This window comes from Salmo trutta, chromosome 5, assembly GCF_901001165.1.
Source record: "Salmo trutta chromosome 5, fSalTru1.1, whole genome shotgun sequence".
Classification (NCBI taxonomy): domain Eukaryota; kingdom Metazoa; phylum Chordata; class Actinopteri; order Salmoniformes; family Salmonidae; genus Salmo; species Salmo trutta.
In genome coordinates this window covers 34,698,399-34,714,845 of record NC_042961.1, presented here as the reverse complement: position 1 = coordinate 34,714,845, position 16,447 = coordinate 34,698,399, and the positions used below count along the sequence as shown (strand labels likewise).

The following is a 16,447-nucleotide window of genomic DNA, read 5'->3' as shown; positions in this document are numbered from 1 at the left end:
GAATATATCCTGGAACAAATTCTTCATCAGCCTATCATAGACTGTGTATCCACCCACCAATGGCATTTCCATAAAATAGTTCAACCCTGGCCACTAGAGGGATATTTTAAACCTACAAATTCAAGGATTACTTTTGTTTCTGCCTCAAATTAGTCCATTTGGAAGTTTTTCTTGTAAAGCCCTTCTCTTTACTTTTGTTCCGTTGGTCTGTAACAAAATGTTGTGTGCCAATATTGCGTTGATGCATTCTTGACCCATTGTTTTTCCATTTGAATTTGGTTGCTTGAAAGCATAGTGATACCACATAGGGAATTTAACTGTCGGCTGTCTTTTTGAATGGGTGATTATAGGTTGTAATCTCATTGACATCAATCAACATCTCAACCAAATATTAACATATTTTCCACGCTGAAATGATTTGTTCACGTGAAACATTCATGTGAAAAGTCACACCTGTCTGAAAACAATATCTGATATATTTATATTTATTCATTTTTACCTGTGATATTTTTCATGTGATTTGTTCACACATTTTGTATTTATTTTATTCTTTATTCATTAAGGGAAAACCCATTGAGACCATGGCCTCATTCCCAAGGGTGCCCTGATCAACAACCAATACAATGTCAAACAAAACAGCAATCAATACTAAACAGTTAGTCCTCAATTAACACCCTAAACTGCCCGACCTGGACCAGCACTTCTAATTGTAATGAGTTGTGCAAGTTGTTCCAGCAGTGAGGCGCATTAAAACTAAAAGCGGATTTACCCAATTTGGAGGAGACTCGAGGAACCTCAAGAGTTAACCAACCCTGTGAACGGGTTTGGTATCTCGTGTTTTTATACTTCAACAATGTAGTTAGGTAAGTCGGTGTTACGGGAATTTTCGGATCCCAATGCTAATAATCACCAATCAATAAGCCTTGACTAATCCCCAAGGTTTGTAAGACACTGGGTTAATAATAATTAGGCAAGGACTCAGCTTTCTGCAAAAGGTCTGTACAGTTTATTCAGAGAACGTTCTAAAGTCAAAAATGAAGACTTGGTCATTTATAATACAAACACTTTCTTATCTTTAGACCACTCCCTTCTCCAACAACCAGTACTTTTCCACTCACCACAAAGAACAATAAAAACTTGCCAGCTTCTTCAAGGCTTTCACCTCCCCTCCCCCTTTATGACCCTCTTGGTTTGAAACCTATACAATGTTTTTCTTTTACCTAAACCACAACTTCACTCAGTTTACATCCCTACTAAGGAATGTAACCTCCAAGTTTTACAATCCTAACCGATCTCCCCATATGCTAATTTTATTTTCCCATTACTCTTAAACCTATCTCGTTATTCAATAATAACAGAGTGGAACAGTTAAGTCATTATTCTAACACATACAAATTATCCTAACAGTCGGAAGCTTGTGTAGTAGAGCTTTGTAAACAAAAAGGGAATAGTGAAATGATCTATGAGACTTTATGAGGACCAGCCAACCTTTGACGCAGGATGCAGTGAGGAGTATTAAAACTGTCACCTGTGATAAAGCGAAGGCTGCTATGGTAGACGACATCCAAACATTTGGATGTCGTCTACCATAGCAGCCTTCGCTTTGTGACAGTTTTAATACTCCTCACTGCATCCTGCGTAGTGGCTGCTGCATTCTGGTAAATTGTGTCACCATAGTCAAGAACTGTCAGGAAAGTACAATCTGCTGTTTAGGGAGAGGCAAGATCTATTTTTTAAAAAAGAAGTCCATCTTAAATATTAGCTTTTTAACTAGCTCATCAGTATGTTAAATCCTTGTCAATCCTAAAGCCCAGATTTTTATAGGCGGAAACCCTATCAATGAATAAATATGCAGTCCATCTGAAACATTTTTGCTAGAATTAGAGAATAACACATATTTAGTCTTGCCCACATTAAGTAAAAGTTTTAAACATGCCTGGTCTATAGTTGGGGCAAAGGCATACATAACAATATTGTCAGCATACAGATGAATGTTGCAAGTTTTAACAGATAGAGCAATATTATTTATATAAATAGTAAAGAATACAGGTCCCAATACACCTTTCGTAACATCTAGGAACCTAGACTTAACACCATCAGAAATCATACATTGTGTCCTGTCTGACAGATAATTCTCAAACTACTTGCAAGAAGCCTGATCCAGGCCTATGTCACTCAACCTTTTGAATGAGAGTGTGATGGTCAACAGTGTCAAAGGCCTTGGAAAGGTCTATAAATAAGTCAGCACAATGATTTTTATGATCTAAGCAGTTTAACACATAACCTAAAACAAGTGTAACAGCTGAAACAGTGTTATGTACAGGACTAAAACCGGATTGATTTACATTAGAGTGTGAAGTTAAAAAAGTTCTTAGCTGACAGTTGGCCAGGTATTCTAAAAAACTTTGGCAAAGGCAAGATAATTTGGAGATTGGACGGTAGTTATCTAAGTCAGAAGGATCTCCTCCTTCAGATCTTAGGGATAATACCGGAAACAATTGTACAATTAAAGATATAGGTTAACGGTTCTGCAATAAGTAGGGCAGAGAGCTGCAGTAAGAAGCTTCAGTAAAAAGAGATTAAGTGAATCAGCCCCTTGGATGCTCACATGCTGGAGATGCCAAGCACACAGACACCAGGAAAAAATGTGGTAATATGAGTTACAGGGTGAAGATATGGGAGCTGCAATGTTGGAGAAACAGAGATGGCAATGAGAATAGTCAGCTTTGAGTTTGCACAAATACAAAGTAAAATTGTTTTAACAGGTGTTCTGTGAATGTGAAGACTAATCAAAGAATAAATAATTACTTCTGCACTTTTTCAACATTCTAGTTGAAAGAAAAAATTAAGGAAGAGAAGTGCTGCTAGGATACAATAGTAAGACTTCGTAGGTAGAAGGCGCTATTTGGTAAAGGTCATAAAAAAGAGGACCAAGGCACTCTTCATATAATTTCTGACTGTGATTGTTTTCAATTAAATGGTTTAAAAGAAACAAATATAGCTTCTTAGCGGAAAAAATTGCAATTTCTCAAGCAAGAATTTTGCTAGGACTCTCTGAGAGTGGTCTGAATGGGGAGGGGAAAACTGAAAATGTGCTGTTATTGGCAGAGAGGTTTGGAACTCTTTCTTATTGGTCTAATAATGAATTTACCACATGGTGATGTCACCATGGAAGGCTAAAACTAGATCCCACCAAAACAGGCTGACATTTAGGCCGTATTTTCAAACAGCTCTTACACTAAAAGGGCATTATTGTCATTTTCACAATTTCACAGTATTATTCCAACCTCGTGTTGGAATATATATAAAACACAGGGAAATCACTGGGCCGTTAAAATGTACTAAGTTACTCTCTGTAACAATCTGTTAAAAAACAGCATTGGTATTCATACATTTTCATAAGCCATTTGCCAAACAGGACAGTATCTGTAACATTTCAACATTCCCTCTTGAGTAGGTTTAGGCTGGGAGAGCTGTGGCAGCTTGGCCTGGGCTGTAGTGGTGAAGTGGTACCTCAAATTTGAGGTGAAAGCCGCCTCTAGTTATTCTGGCTATGGTTCAACTGCTGGCAGTGTCCTTAGCTGTTCTCTGAGCCAATCAGAATTGACGATCCCTCACGTATACTGTTACTCAGTCATTAGAGGAAAACTAAAGCAGAGATTTAAAAACCAAGGCCCCAGAATGGAGCAGAATAACTATGGCTATAATGTTGGATGTGACGCACATCTCTGCCATGGTGCAAATTAGTCACCACACCTCTTTGGCTTCATAGCCTGATTAATACTCTACTTCGGTCACCCTCACCTGGTTCCACTGCTGCATGGCAACTGCCTAATTCATTCAGCCTATATATGGGCTCTATGTTGAATCTTTTAGCACAGCAATACGTTTGAGCAAAGTGATATCCAGCTGTAACCGTTAATGCAGTTTATTGGCAACAAAAAAATGCTGCAATTATACATGCATCGTAATGACTCCCATAAAAGCCGGGGAAGGCAATCCTTAGCAACTTCTGAGAGCAAGGCACATGTGAAGTAGAACCACAAAATCTGCACCAGGCAAAAGGCCCAGCCCTCATTCTGTGCTCCCTTTCCACCAATGGGAAATTGATAGAGCTATCCCATTCTCTAAACGCTAGCCCCTGTCTCTTCTGCTAGAAAGACACTGAAAGCCAGTGAGCCACTGTTAACACGTTATTGCCAAGGTAGACTGAAGAGTATTGAGATGTAAAGTAGTATCTGTAAACATGTGTATGTGGTTTCTATAACAGAGAAATAATAAAAACATAATTAGTCATTTACAATGAATCACTAGTTACCACATAATGACATAGTTATAGAATGAGGAAGTAATTATGCAGATAATTGAAAGAATATGCATAAATAAATTGAATATGTATACACAAATAATAGTAAACATTATACAGGAAATATGCAGACATAAGTCAGGAATACTTACATAATAAGTAATGATAAACATAGTGGTTCCTCAATTAAAAGTTTCAAGCTTATGCCGCAACCAGATGGTGGTAAATTGCATCATTCTGTCATTGCACCACACCATCACAAGGGGGAGTTAGAACGCTGATCTATCGGTAGTCTGAACTGTGGCACAAATTGATTATCTTTTTGTAAATTAATGGAGTTGTGAATGTTTCAGTCCAACAGTCTCTCTTCTCTAGCACTAGAGTCCTGCATCAGGCAACAACAAAAAAATTGCTGGCGGGTGTTCCCGGAGTTGAGAAAGAACTTGGGTAAATACAATGGCGCAATTATACTCGACATGTGGGCTGACGATTTAAAAAAATAGGATACTTATGCCTTACAGCCTATTACATAAACGAAGAGTGGATGTTGTCATAGCGTTTGCTGTCATTAAATGTGAAGACTTATATTATCAAATCAATTCTCTGTGTAATTATTAAATTAATCACGGAATAGTAATTAACTAGGAAGTCTGGGCACCATGGGAAAATGTTTATAGAGCCTCTATTTCCCGAATATAACTCATCAGATATTTTATTATCTTATCGATTAGTCTTCAATTAATGTATTATTACTTCATCAGTTTCCTTCCTGCATGTCGCAAACCCTTGGATATCTGCACAAACCCTAACATAAATCATGAATCAGCAATATACAAATTGGCTTAATTATTGATTTTCTAACTAACTAATCAATCACAGAATGACAAACACACACACACAATAGTAATACATTGGTTACTGACATGATACACTGAAAAGTCCCTAGTGGGCCAAGCCGTCCCTGTGACGGCTTGGTAGACAAAGGAATGGGGTGGGTCAGCTCAAGAGCGGGAAACTCAGAGTGGACCCCGTACATACACTCACTCATGGAAATGCTTATACTTTGAACATGAACAACTGCTCTTTCGAAAATACATTTCAATATACATATTTACGAGCGTATGCCTTTGTTGTCCCTCTGCAATCGCCTGTCCATCTGCTGGATAGATTGTCGACAGAAAGTCTCTGGTTTGTCCACCAGTGATCAAAGTCTTTCGGGATTGTAGCTTATTATAATGGATATGTCAGAGTACCATTCGGTCATTCAACCCGTTGCGTTTACCAGACTAAAGTACTTAAACAGCTGCAGCCTGAATAATTGTTCTTTAGTTTGTAGATTTCTCAGCCATTTCAACGTGGGAATGATCTCCATGTTCTCTGGTCTTGTCCTTTGGTAGAGGATTGTTCTTTAAATACCCACGGACAATTCCAACTGGTTGGAATACAGAAATATTGTTACATTTATTCAACCTTTTGAGGTTACCGTACTGCAAAGTCTTTCTCTGTGGTAACAAAGGGATTCTCAACCTTCATTTTGGCAGAGTGGGGAAAGTAATTTCGGTATTTACGACTGTCATAAAACAGCAGACTTCCTGCTCTACGAGAGAGTGCGTGCTGTAGAGCGGACCCACTGTAACTTGATCATTCAGATCTTCACAGGAGAGTCATGACAATGTTATCTACCACAGAGTGTGACAGTGCAGCTCAAAATTTCAGATAATATAAGGCCAGCTATTGTGAGAATTTTTGTGGATCTTGAATATTTCCTCTAGTCCTTTAGTTGTGACATCAACTGTACTGTAGCCTATGTTTATTTACCCTTGCCTTGTGGTTTCCATTTCAAACATGTTTTAAAGCATCACATTCCTTTCCACTCATCTACTAAAGATGGACTGGATCTTTTCCTCTTGGTCTGTCATCTCAATATCTATTATTGAGCTTCTGTTTATTACATAGAATAGTGAGTTATCACCCACTCCCTAGCTGCGAAAGATCAGTTAGGGCAGCGTTTCCCAAACTCTGTCCTGGGGACCCCAAGGGGTGCACATTTTAGTTTTTTGCCTTAGCACTACACAGATGATTCAAATAATGAACTCAACATCAAGCTATGATTATTTGAATCAGCTGTGTAGTGCTAGGGCAAAATCCAAAATGCGCACCCCTTGGGGTCCCCAGAACAGAGTTTTGGAAATGCTGAGTTAGGAATTTTGCCAAGGGTATTTGATATAATTTTACCCTCAGATTATATTATATTTGGTCTCACTTTAAAGAGGGTAAAGGGTTTAAGTGTAACCCTGTTTAAAGCTAGAGAGCTCCTTACCGCCTAACAGTTTTGCGCATTGGACATATATGTATTGTTGTTGCTCATACAGTATCTTTATTGTTGTTGCATGTAGACATGTTGTTATTATTTGTCTCTTGTAGGGTGATGCAGGCTCCTCTGCTGCAGGCATTAAGGTAAGTAGAATGGGTTAAATGCTGAAATAGGTTCCATGAATAGAGTGCCTTTTAGGCCCTTCAGACATTATTTGTGTAAATTCTGATAAAAGAAACACTACTTTTACCAGTTGGATCACACATATTGTACATCTATGCTTAAACTAAACTATGTTAAAGGTAGACTCAGCGAGATGACATTGAATACACAAAGTAAACACATAGTGGGTCAATTACAACTAAGAGCATTAAAGCGCAAGGTTAAACCTCGCCACTGTTTTGGTCTTGTAGGTATCACTTTGTAGCAGCATGAAGCGCACCAGTGCACATGCTCGGATATTCTGTGTGACTGAGTGGGAGCAAAGTCTTGCATCGCTCTCATCTCAACATCTGTGGTGCTGTTCGTTGCAACATCATCTCGCTGAGTCTACCTTTAAAAACTACAATACCAGTGTGTTTTCAATAAAATAAGTTATTTGTTTTCTCAGAAAATCCCCATTTCGGCATGTCATGTTTGTCCAACTTATAGGAAGATTTTTACACACTTAACCCCAAGTTTTCACCATCATTTTAAAGCTCTATTGTATTTGTTGCTTCGGGAGAGATAATTTTTACTTATTTAAAGTGATTGGTGATTCATTTACATTTGTCCCATAGGTTTAAGGTCAACCCTGTAATGTGATCTGAACTCTTGTTTTTACCTCTACGGGATTGGTGTGTCCCCCACAGGACGGTTGAGCTAACATGCGCTAATGTGATTAGCATGATGTTTTAAGTAACAAGAACATTTCCCAGGACACAGATATATCTGATATGGGCAGAAAGCTTAAATTCTTGTTAATCTAACTGCACTGTCCAATTTACAGTAGCTATTACAGTGAAAGAATACCATGCTATTGTTTGAGAAGAGTGCACAGTTATGAACTTGAAAATGTATTAATAAACCAATTAGGCGCATTTGGGCAGTCTTGATACAACCTTTTGAGCAGAAATGCAATGGTTCATTGGATCAGTCTAAAACTTTGCACATACACTGCTGCCATTTAGTGGCCAAAATAGAAATTGAGCCTAAACTGGAATAATACAGCGTGGCATTTCTCATGCTTTTCAAAGATGATTTCTTTATATTATCTTTTACCAGATCTAATGTGTTATATTCTCCTATTATTAATTTCACTTTTCCACAAACTTCAAAGTGTTTCCTTTCAAATTGTATCAAGAATATGCATATCCTAGCTTCAGGTCCTGAGTTACAGGCAGTTAGATTTGGGTATGTCATTTTAGGTGAAAACTGAAAAAAAGGGTCCAATCCTCAATTAATAGGGTGAAAATCTTCCTTTTAAAATAGAATTTTGCTACCCAAAAGGCATATTTAGGTAAGAACCAAACAAATAATTTCATCCATCGATATTGCTTACCTCAATGGTTAAAAGTGAGCCCTCCTTCTGCCTGTATTACAGGGTGAACCAGGAGAGTCAGGACGTGGGGGATCAAAGGTAAAACTAGCCTGCACTAAAATCCCATGGCATGTGTTTCCCATGTTTCAAAGTCCTCAGAGAGGAATACTTGTTACATTTCTCAGATTGATATTAGAATGTGATAAAACATAACTACACCATTACAGCATTAGCTTTTAAATCACCAGGATTAACACCTGCACCAAAAATCTATGTTGCCCATCCCTGTTCTAGACATATAGCTGGTAAGCCACTCCCATAACATGGCATTCAGGTTAGAAGTATGGGTTTTGATACAGAGACTGGTATATTCCATCAATTGCAGATAGTGGATTTTCAGATACCACATTCAGAGGTGTATTGGATTTTCCCAGCAATGTCTCTGATGGAAGGAATTGACACTTGATTTGGAAATTTGCAGTCCCTTGGCCCCATGACCTGTTCAGTTCTGCTGACAAACCTGGCTGAGCAGTCATCCACCGCACGCAATCAGATTTACCATTTCTAAATCAAGTGAAACCATCCACCTGGGACAGCCTACTATGCTAATAAAACACACTTCTGAAAGGACAATCTGGAAATCCACTACTGTATCTGCACAAATTGATTGAATACCGGCCACAGAGTACAAAGTAAAGCACCGCATCCTGACAAAAAGCAAGTCTCACTTTTTTGAGCAGTGTTTTTTGAGCAGTCTCTCTTTTCTTGCAACGACATAACCATTTGCTAGGCACAGCCAGAGCTGCTGTCAAGACTGCATCAGAATCCCATTTAATTACACTATTTACTCCCGAGAGCCACACCCCATTAATTCCCCTTTTCTTTATCCTCTCAAGCTGCCCTTTCCTGCTGTACTGCAAAATATGTCCTGTCCTACACAGTCAGATTTTTATGAAGGTTTTATGGCAGCTCACAGTTGTTCTATCTATTTGCTTTAATACGCTTTCTTACAAAGTTTAATTTCTCTTCCAGTTGCCTATTAGGGAACTGTTGGTCTCGATTAAATAATTCATTTGGGTGACAGTGGAAGTCAGTGGAGCTTGTGAAGTAGTATTTCCAGACGAGCGACTTTTATTGATTACATTTATAATGCTTTTGGGAGACTCAATTGAAATATACAGGACTCTCGCTGAGTTCTGAATACTATTACACTTGATCATTGTAAGCAGTGCAAAATATATATTCTCATATCATAAATGTAAGTCTTAAATAGAGCATTCAATTATTCACAGTCAGAAGATTTTATGTTAATATACTTCTGAGTAATCTTATGAAATGCTTGACCTTTTGCATTTTACATAGTTCACTCAAACCCAATTGAGTTTCCATAATTTTCTGCTTTGTATGCGAGTTCAGAATTCTTCACTTGGGAATGACATTGAACATCTCAGTAGAAAACAATCCAAACGTACTGAATTGCATCCCTTTGAAGTCTTTATAGACCTCTTAACTTTATTAGTCAACATAATCAGCACCACAGTGGCCCTAACAAATGATGATTGCATGTAATACTGGTACACAACTCAAGTGCAAGTTGTAATCTTCATCAGGGCCCAGCTCACTGGAGAGCTGTTTGGGACCCAATGATAGAGAGGGTAGAGACTGCTGTTGAAGGCCCCAGGACAGAGGCTCAACTCGGCTATAACGTCACATTTTTCCTGTGTAGGGAGAGCCAGGACTTCCAGGGCTGCCTGGACTTCCCGGGATTAAGGTACATTCTGTTGTCTTCATCCCTAAGAATTCCGTCTTCCCTGTCCCTTGACTTCCCACCTACTAACATTCAGCTAGGTCATACATTTAGATAAATGATATGCAGCACATTGCACAGTTGGATGCTGTGGGCTCCAACATGAGGTACAAGTAAGGGGACACTGTGGTGTAAATCTAAGCCAATACAGATTTGTCATTGTTCATGATTCAGTGGTCAAGGATGAAATGGAAATTATTGCTAAAATTAGAATGGAACATACAGTACGATCAGATTTGTAATTTATGTGTTGGCCAGCTGAAAAGCAGTGCTGATTGATAAATACAACCCTGGCAATGCTGCAATCAGGCATACCACTAAATGATTGGTCACCAACATTTCCCTTAGTTCAGTCACACATCATCTGAAAGAGCATCTGTAATACATTATTCAAGGATTATAATGACGATATGTTGGGCAAAAGAGCACTTAATATTCACTTCAGTGCAGCGGTCTAAGGCACTGCATCGCTGTGCTTGAGGCATCACTACAGACCTGGGTTCTATCCAAGGCTGTGTCACAACCGGCTGTGACCGGGAGTCCCATAGGGCAGCGCACAATTGGCCCGGCATCAACCGCGTTAGGAGAGGGTTTGGCCTGGGGGCTTTACTTGGCTAATCACGCTCTAGCGACTCCTTGTGGCGGGCCGGGCGTCTGCAGGCTGACTTCGGGTCGTCAGTTGAACGGTGTTTCCTCCGAAACATTGGTGCAGCTGGCTTCCGGGTTAGGCGGGCGGGTGTTAAGAAGTGTGGTTTGGTGGGTCATGTTGTGGAGGACGCATTACTCGACCATCGCCTCTGCCGAGCTCATTGGGGAGTTGCAGCGATGAGACAAGATCACAACTGGATATCACAAAATTAGGGGGAAAAAATGGGGTAGAAAACAAAAAACAAAATGTGTGTGTGTGTGGGAGGGGGGGGTTAATGCCTTGAAACAAACACTGGTTTAGATAGAGTATACTCAATGCTGAAATCTGCCATGATGTACACAATTCACAGCATTGTACACTCAGAACAAATTATTATATTACTGAGCTAAAACGTGTGAATGCAAGGAATGCTAAAACAGGTGTGTGATCGTGTTTGTTGCTGTTTTGGTTTGTTTGCTTGTACCACTTTGGTATGCTTGTAACCTGTTGGTCTTGTAAAAATCCTTTCCATTTTATATAACCCTGGTTTAACTTTTTTTTTAAAGGGCTGAATGCTTTTGGAATCTAACAATGTTATAAACTCAGCAAAAAAAAGAAACATCCTCTCACTGTCAACTGCGTTTATTTTCATCAAACTTAACATGTGTAAATATTTGTATGAACATAACAAGATTCAACAACTGAGACATAAACTTAACAAGTTCCACAGACATGTGACTAACAAAAATGGAATAATGTGTCCCTGAACAAAGGGGGGGGGGGTCAAAATCAAAAGTAACAGTCAGTATCTGGTGTGGCCACCAGCTGCATTAAGTATTGCAGTGCATCTCCTCCTCACGGACTGTGCCAGATTTGCCAGTTCTTGCTGTGAGATGTTACCCCACTCTTCCACCAAGGCACCTGCAAGTGGGGAGGGGGGAATGGCCCTAGCCCTCACCCTCCGATCGAACAGGTCCCAGTGTAACGCTCATTTCTTCAACGATAAATGCAAATCCGACCATCACACCTGGTGAGACAAAACTGTGACTCGTCAGTGAAGAGCACTTTTTGCCAGTCCTGTCTGGTCCAGCGACGGTGGGTTTGTGCCCATAGTTGTTGCCTGTGACGTCTGGTGAGTACCTGCCTTACAACAAGCCCTCAGTCCAGCCTCTCTCAGCCTATTGCGGACAGTCTGAGCACTGATGGTGGGATTGTGCATTCCTGGTGTAACTCGGGCAATTGTTGTTGCCATCCTGTACCTGCAAGAGTGATGTTCGGATGTACCGATCCTGTGCAGGTGTTGTTACACGTAGTCTGCCACTGCGAGGAGAATCAGCTGTCCGTCCTGTCTCCCTGTAGCGCTGTCTTAGGCGTCTCACAGTACGGACATTGCAATTTATTGCCCTGGCCACATCTGCAGTCCTCATGCCTCCTTGCAGCATGCCTAAGGTACGTTCACTCAGATAAGCAGGGACCCTAGGCATCTTGCTTTTGTTGTTTTTCAGAGTCAGTAGAAAGGCCTCTTTAATGTCCTAAGTTTTCATAACTGTGACCTTAATTGCCTACCGTCTGTAAGATGTTAGTGTCTTAATGACCGTTCCACAGGTGCATGTTCGTTAATTGTTTACGGTTCATTGAACAAGTATGGGAAACCCTTTACAATGAAGATATGTGAAGTTATTTGGATTTTTACGAATTATCTTTGAAAAATAGGGTCCTGAAAAGGGGACATTTCTTTTTTTGCTGAGTTTATTTGTCAGGGAACTCAAAGCAGCAGGAGAGGTGAAGTCAGGTGCAGGAGACCAAGATCCGTGAACACACGTTGTAATAGGCAATAGTCCAAACTGCCAACAACATGTAAGACAGGGCGAAAATACAACACAGTAAGGGCCCGAAAAGCAGAGTAGGGGCGCAGCCCAAAAACTCGTAGCCTTACTACACAAAAATGCAGAGGGAAATGCCTAAAACCCCAACCTAACCACACCAGACAAAAGCAATCCCACACAATCCCCAAACCTAAACAGAGAGACTAAATAACCCCCCCACTAACGATCTAACACAATACAGGTGCACACATAAACCAGACCTCACCAAAAGAAAAATGAAAAGAGGATCTGTGGCAGCTAGTAGGCCGGCGACGATGACCGCCGAGCGCCGCCCGAACGAGGAGAGGCGCCACCTTCAGTCGACGTTGTGACAGTACCCCCCCCCCCAACGCGCACCGACGCCGGCCTTCGAGGACGACCCGGAGGGCGAGGCGCAGGGCAATCCGGATGGAGGCTGTGGAACTCCCGCATCAGTGATGGGTCCAAGATGTCCTCCACCGGTACCCAGCACCTCTCCTCCGGACCGTACCCCTCCCAGTCCATGAGGTACTGCAAGCCCCCTACCCGGCACCTGGAGTCCAAGCTGGACCGGACTGTGTATGCCGGGGCCCCCCCCTGATGTCCAGGGGGGGGCGGAGGGACCTCCTGTACCTCAGCGTCCTGCAGTGGACCAGCTACCACCGGCCTGAGGAGAGACACATGAAACAAGGGGTTAATACGATAATAAGAACAAAGCTGTAACCTGTAACACACCTCGTTTATTCTCCCCAGGACTTTAAATGGCCCCACAAACCGCGGACCCAACTTCCGGCAGGGCAGGTGGAGGTGCAGGTTCCAGGTTGAGAGCCAGAATCTCTCCCCCGGGGTGAACACGGGGGCCTCACTACGGCGGCGGTCAGCACTCTCCTTTTGTCGTCCCCTGGCCCGTTCAAGGGATTCCTGAACGGCGTTCCAGGTCTCCTTAGAGCGCTGGACCCAGTCCTCCACCGCAGGGGCCTCTGTCTGGCTCTGATGCCAGGGCACCAGGACCGGCTGGCAACCCAACACACACTGAAAAGGCGACAGGTTAGTAGGAGTGGCGGAGAGGGTTCTGCGCCATCTCAGCCCATGGCATGAACCTCGCCCACTCCCCTGGCCGGTCCTGGCAATAGGACCGCAGAAACCTGCCCACATCCTGGTTAATGTTCTCTACCTGCCCATTACTCTCGGGGTGAAAACCTGAGGTCAAACTGACCGAAACCCCCAGTCGCTCCATAAGCGCCCGCCACACCCGGGACGTGAATTGTGGGGGCCTCGATCAGAGACGATGTCCTCAGGCACCCCGTAGTGCCGGAAGACGTGGGTAAACAGGGCCTCCGCTGTCTGTAGGGCCGTAGGAAGACCGGGTAAAGGGAGCAGACGGCAGGACTTAGAGAACCGATCCACAACGACCAGGATCGGGGTGTTCCCCTGAGCCGGCGGGAGGTCGGTGGGACCACTGCCAACAACATGTAAGACAGGGCGAAAATACAACACAGTAAGGGCCCGAAAAGCAGAGTAGGGGCGCAGCCCAAAAACTCGTAGCCTTACTACACAAAAATGCAGAGGGAAATGCCTAAAACCCCAACCTAACCACACCAGACAAAAACAATCCCGCACAATCCCCAAACCTAAACAGAGAGACTAAATAACCCCCGCACTAACGATCTAACACAATACAGGTGCACACATAAACCAGACCTCACCAAAAGAAAAATGAAAAGAGGATCGGTGGCAGCTAGTAGTCCGGCGACGACGACCGCCGAGTGACGCCCGAACGAGGAGAGGCGCCACCTTCAGTCGACATTGTGACATTACTAATGTAATACTCAAATGTTCTCCTACAACTTAAAAATATAGAACTTCTCTAAAGTTTGGCATTGGTTGAACTTAACAAGCACTGTGGGGCACATTCATCAATGGCAAAAAAAGACTACAAAAATCATAAGGAATAAGGTTTTGAAGTCTCTGTCCTACATATAGGAGATATAAGACACATATTTAACCCCTTATTTTTGTTGGCACAAAACTACAGTACCTCCATACTTTAATTTGTTTATATGTGTTACCTTTCAAACTACCTTCAGACTAGAGCTAAAAGACTAGAGCTAAAAGGAGAGTGAGAGTCTCCCCATTCCAGAGTGGTCATAATAGTTTGTAGACCAAACCATTCGGACGCTAGAGACGTTTTTATGAGAAGACCGATTTTTGGGATGTCTCATGGTCTGACAAGCAACGATGTAGCTCAGCCACATTCCACTTCAGATGCAGAAGGCCGACAAGTCTGCTTGTCGTGGATGCGGTGGATTGATGCGGTGGATTGAGACACAGCCCATCATGGGCTGATATCTATAGTTTTAACTGACGGATATTGATGAGATATATGTTAATATGTTACTTACAGTAGAAGTCGGAAGTTTACACATACACCTTAGCCAAATACATTTAAACTCAGTTTTTCACAATTCCTGACGTTTAATCCTAGTAAAAATTCACTTTCTTAGGTCAGATAGGATCACCACTTTATTTTAAGAATGTGAAATGTCAGAATAATAGCAGAGAGAATTACTTATTTCAGCTTGTATTTCTTTCATCACATTTCCAGTGGGTCAGAAGTTTACATAAACTCAATTAGTATTTGGTAGCATTGCCTTTAAATTGTTTAACTTGGGTCAAACGTTTTGTGTAGCCTTCCACAACCTTCCCACAATAAGTTGGGTGAATTTTGAGTCAGGTTTGTAGGCCTCCTTGCACGTACACACTTTTTCAGTTCTGCCAAGAAATTTTCTATAGGATTGAGGTCAGGGCTTTGTGATGGCCACTCCAATACCTTGACTGTGTTGTCCTTAAGCCATTTTGCCACAACTTTGGAAGTATACTTGGGGTCATTGTCCATTTGGAAGACCCATTTGTGACCAAGCTTTAACTTCCTGACTGATGTCTTGAGATGTTGCTTCAATATATCCACATAATATCCTACCTCATGAGGCCATCTATTTTGTGAAGTGCACCAGTCCCCCCTGCAGAAAAGCACCCCCACAACATGATGCTGCCACCCCCGTGCTTCACGGTTGGGATGGTGTTCTTTGGCTTGCAAGCCTCCCCCTTTTTCCTCCAAACATAACGATGGTCATTATGGCCAAACAGTTCTGTTTTTGTTTCATCAATTCAGAGGATTTTTCTCCAAAAAGTATGATCTTTGTCCCTATGTGCAGTTGCAAACCATAGCTTTTTTTATGGCGGTTTTGGAGCAGTGGCTTCTTCCTTGCTGAGCGGCCTTTCAGGTTATGTCGATATAGGACTCGTTTTACTGTGGATATAGATACTTTTGTACCTGTTTCCTCCAGCATCTTCACAAGGTCCTTTACTGTTGTTCTGGGATTGATTTGCACTTTTCACACCAAGGTATGTTCATCTCTAGGAGACAGAACGCATCTCCTTCCTGAGCGGTATGACGGCTGTGTGGTCCCATGGTGTTGATACTTGCGTACTATTGTTTGTACAAATGAACGTTGTACCTTCAGGCGTTTGGAAATTGCTCCCAAGGATGAACCAGACTTGTGGAGGTCTACAATTTTTTTTCTGAGGTCTTGGCTGATTTCTTTTGATTTTCCCATGATGTCAAGCGAAGAGGCACTGAGTTTGAAGGTAGGCCTTGAAATACATCCACAAGTACACCTCCAATTGACTCAAAGGATGTCAATTAGCCTATCAGAAGCTTCTAAAGCCATGACATCATTTTGTGGAATTTTCCAAGCTGTTTAAAGGCACAGTCAACTTAGTGTATGTACACTTCTGACCCACTGGAATTGTGATACAGTGAATTATAAGTGAAATAATCTGTCTGTTAACAATTGTTGGAAAAATTACTTCTGTCATGCACAAAGTAGATGTCCTAACCGACTTGCCAAAGCTATAGTTTGTTAACAATAAATTTGTGGAGTGGTTGAAAAACGAGTTTAAATTACTCCATTATGTAATCTTCTGACTTCAACTGTACAGTATATACAGTTAAGCTAAATTCACTTA

At 41.7% G+C, this 16,447-nt stretch overlaps 1 protein-coding gene across 16 annotated transcripts in view; it reads left to right on the top strand.

Annotated features, from left to right (window-relative positions):
• The window catches only part of col25a1 (collagen type XXV alpha 1 chain), a 406,953-nt gene that overhangs the window by 347,172 nt on the left and 43,334 nt on the right, over positions 1-16,447 (top strand). For all 16 annotated transcript variants that reach the window (XR_003878287.1, XR_003878289.1, XR_003878288.1 and 13 more), the window contains 3 exons: positions 6,731-6,763; positions 8,203-8,238; positions 9,866-9,910. Coding sequence is in view for 4 of the 16 variants with exons in the window: in XM_029753448.1 (XP_029609308.1) it covers positions 6,731-6,763; positions 8,203-8,238; positions 9,866-9,910 (114 nt within the window). In the remaining 12 variants the exon portion in view is untranslated. The remainder of the gene's footprint in view (positions 1-6,730; positions 6,764-8,202; positions 8,239-9,865; positions 9,911-16,447) is intronic.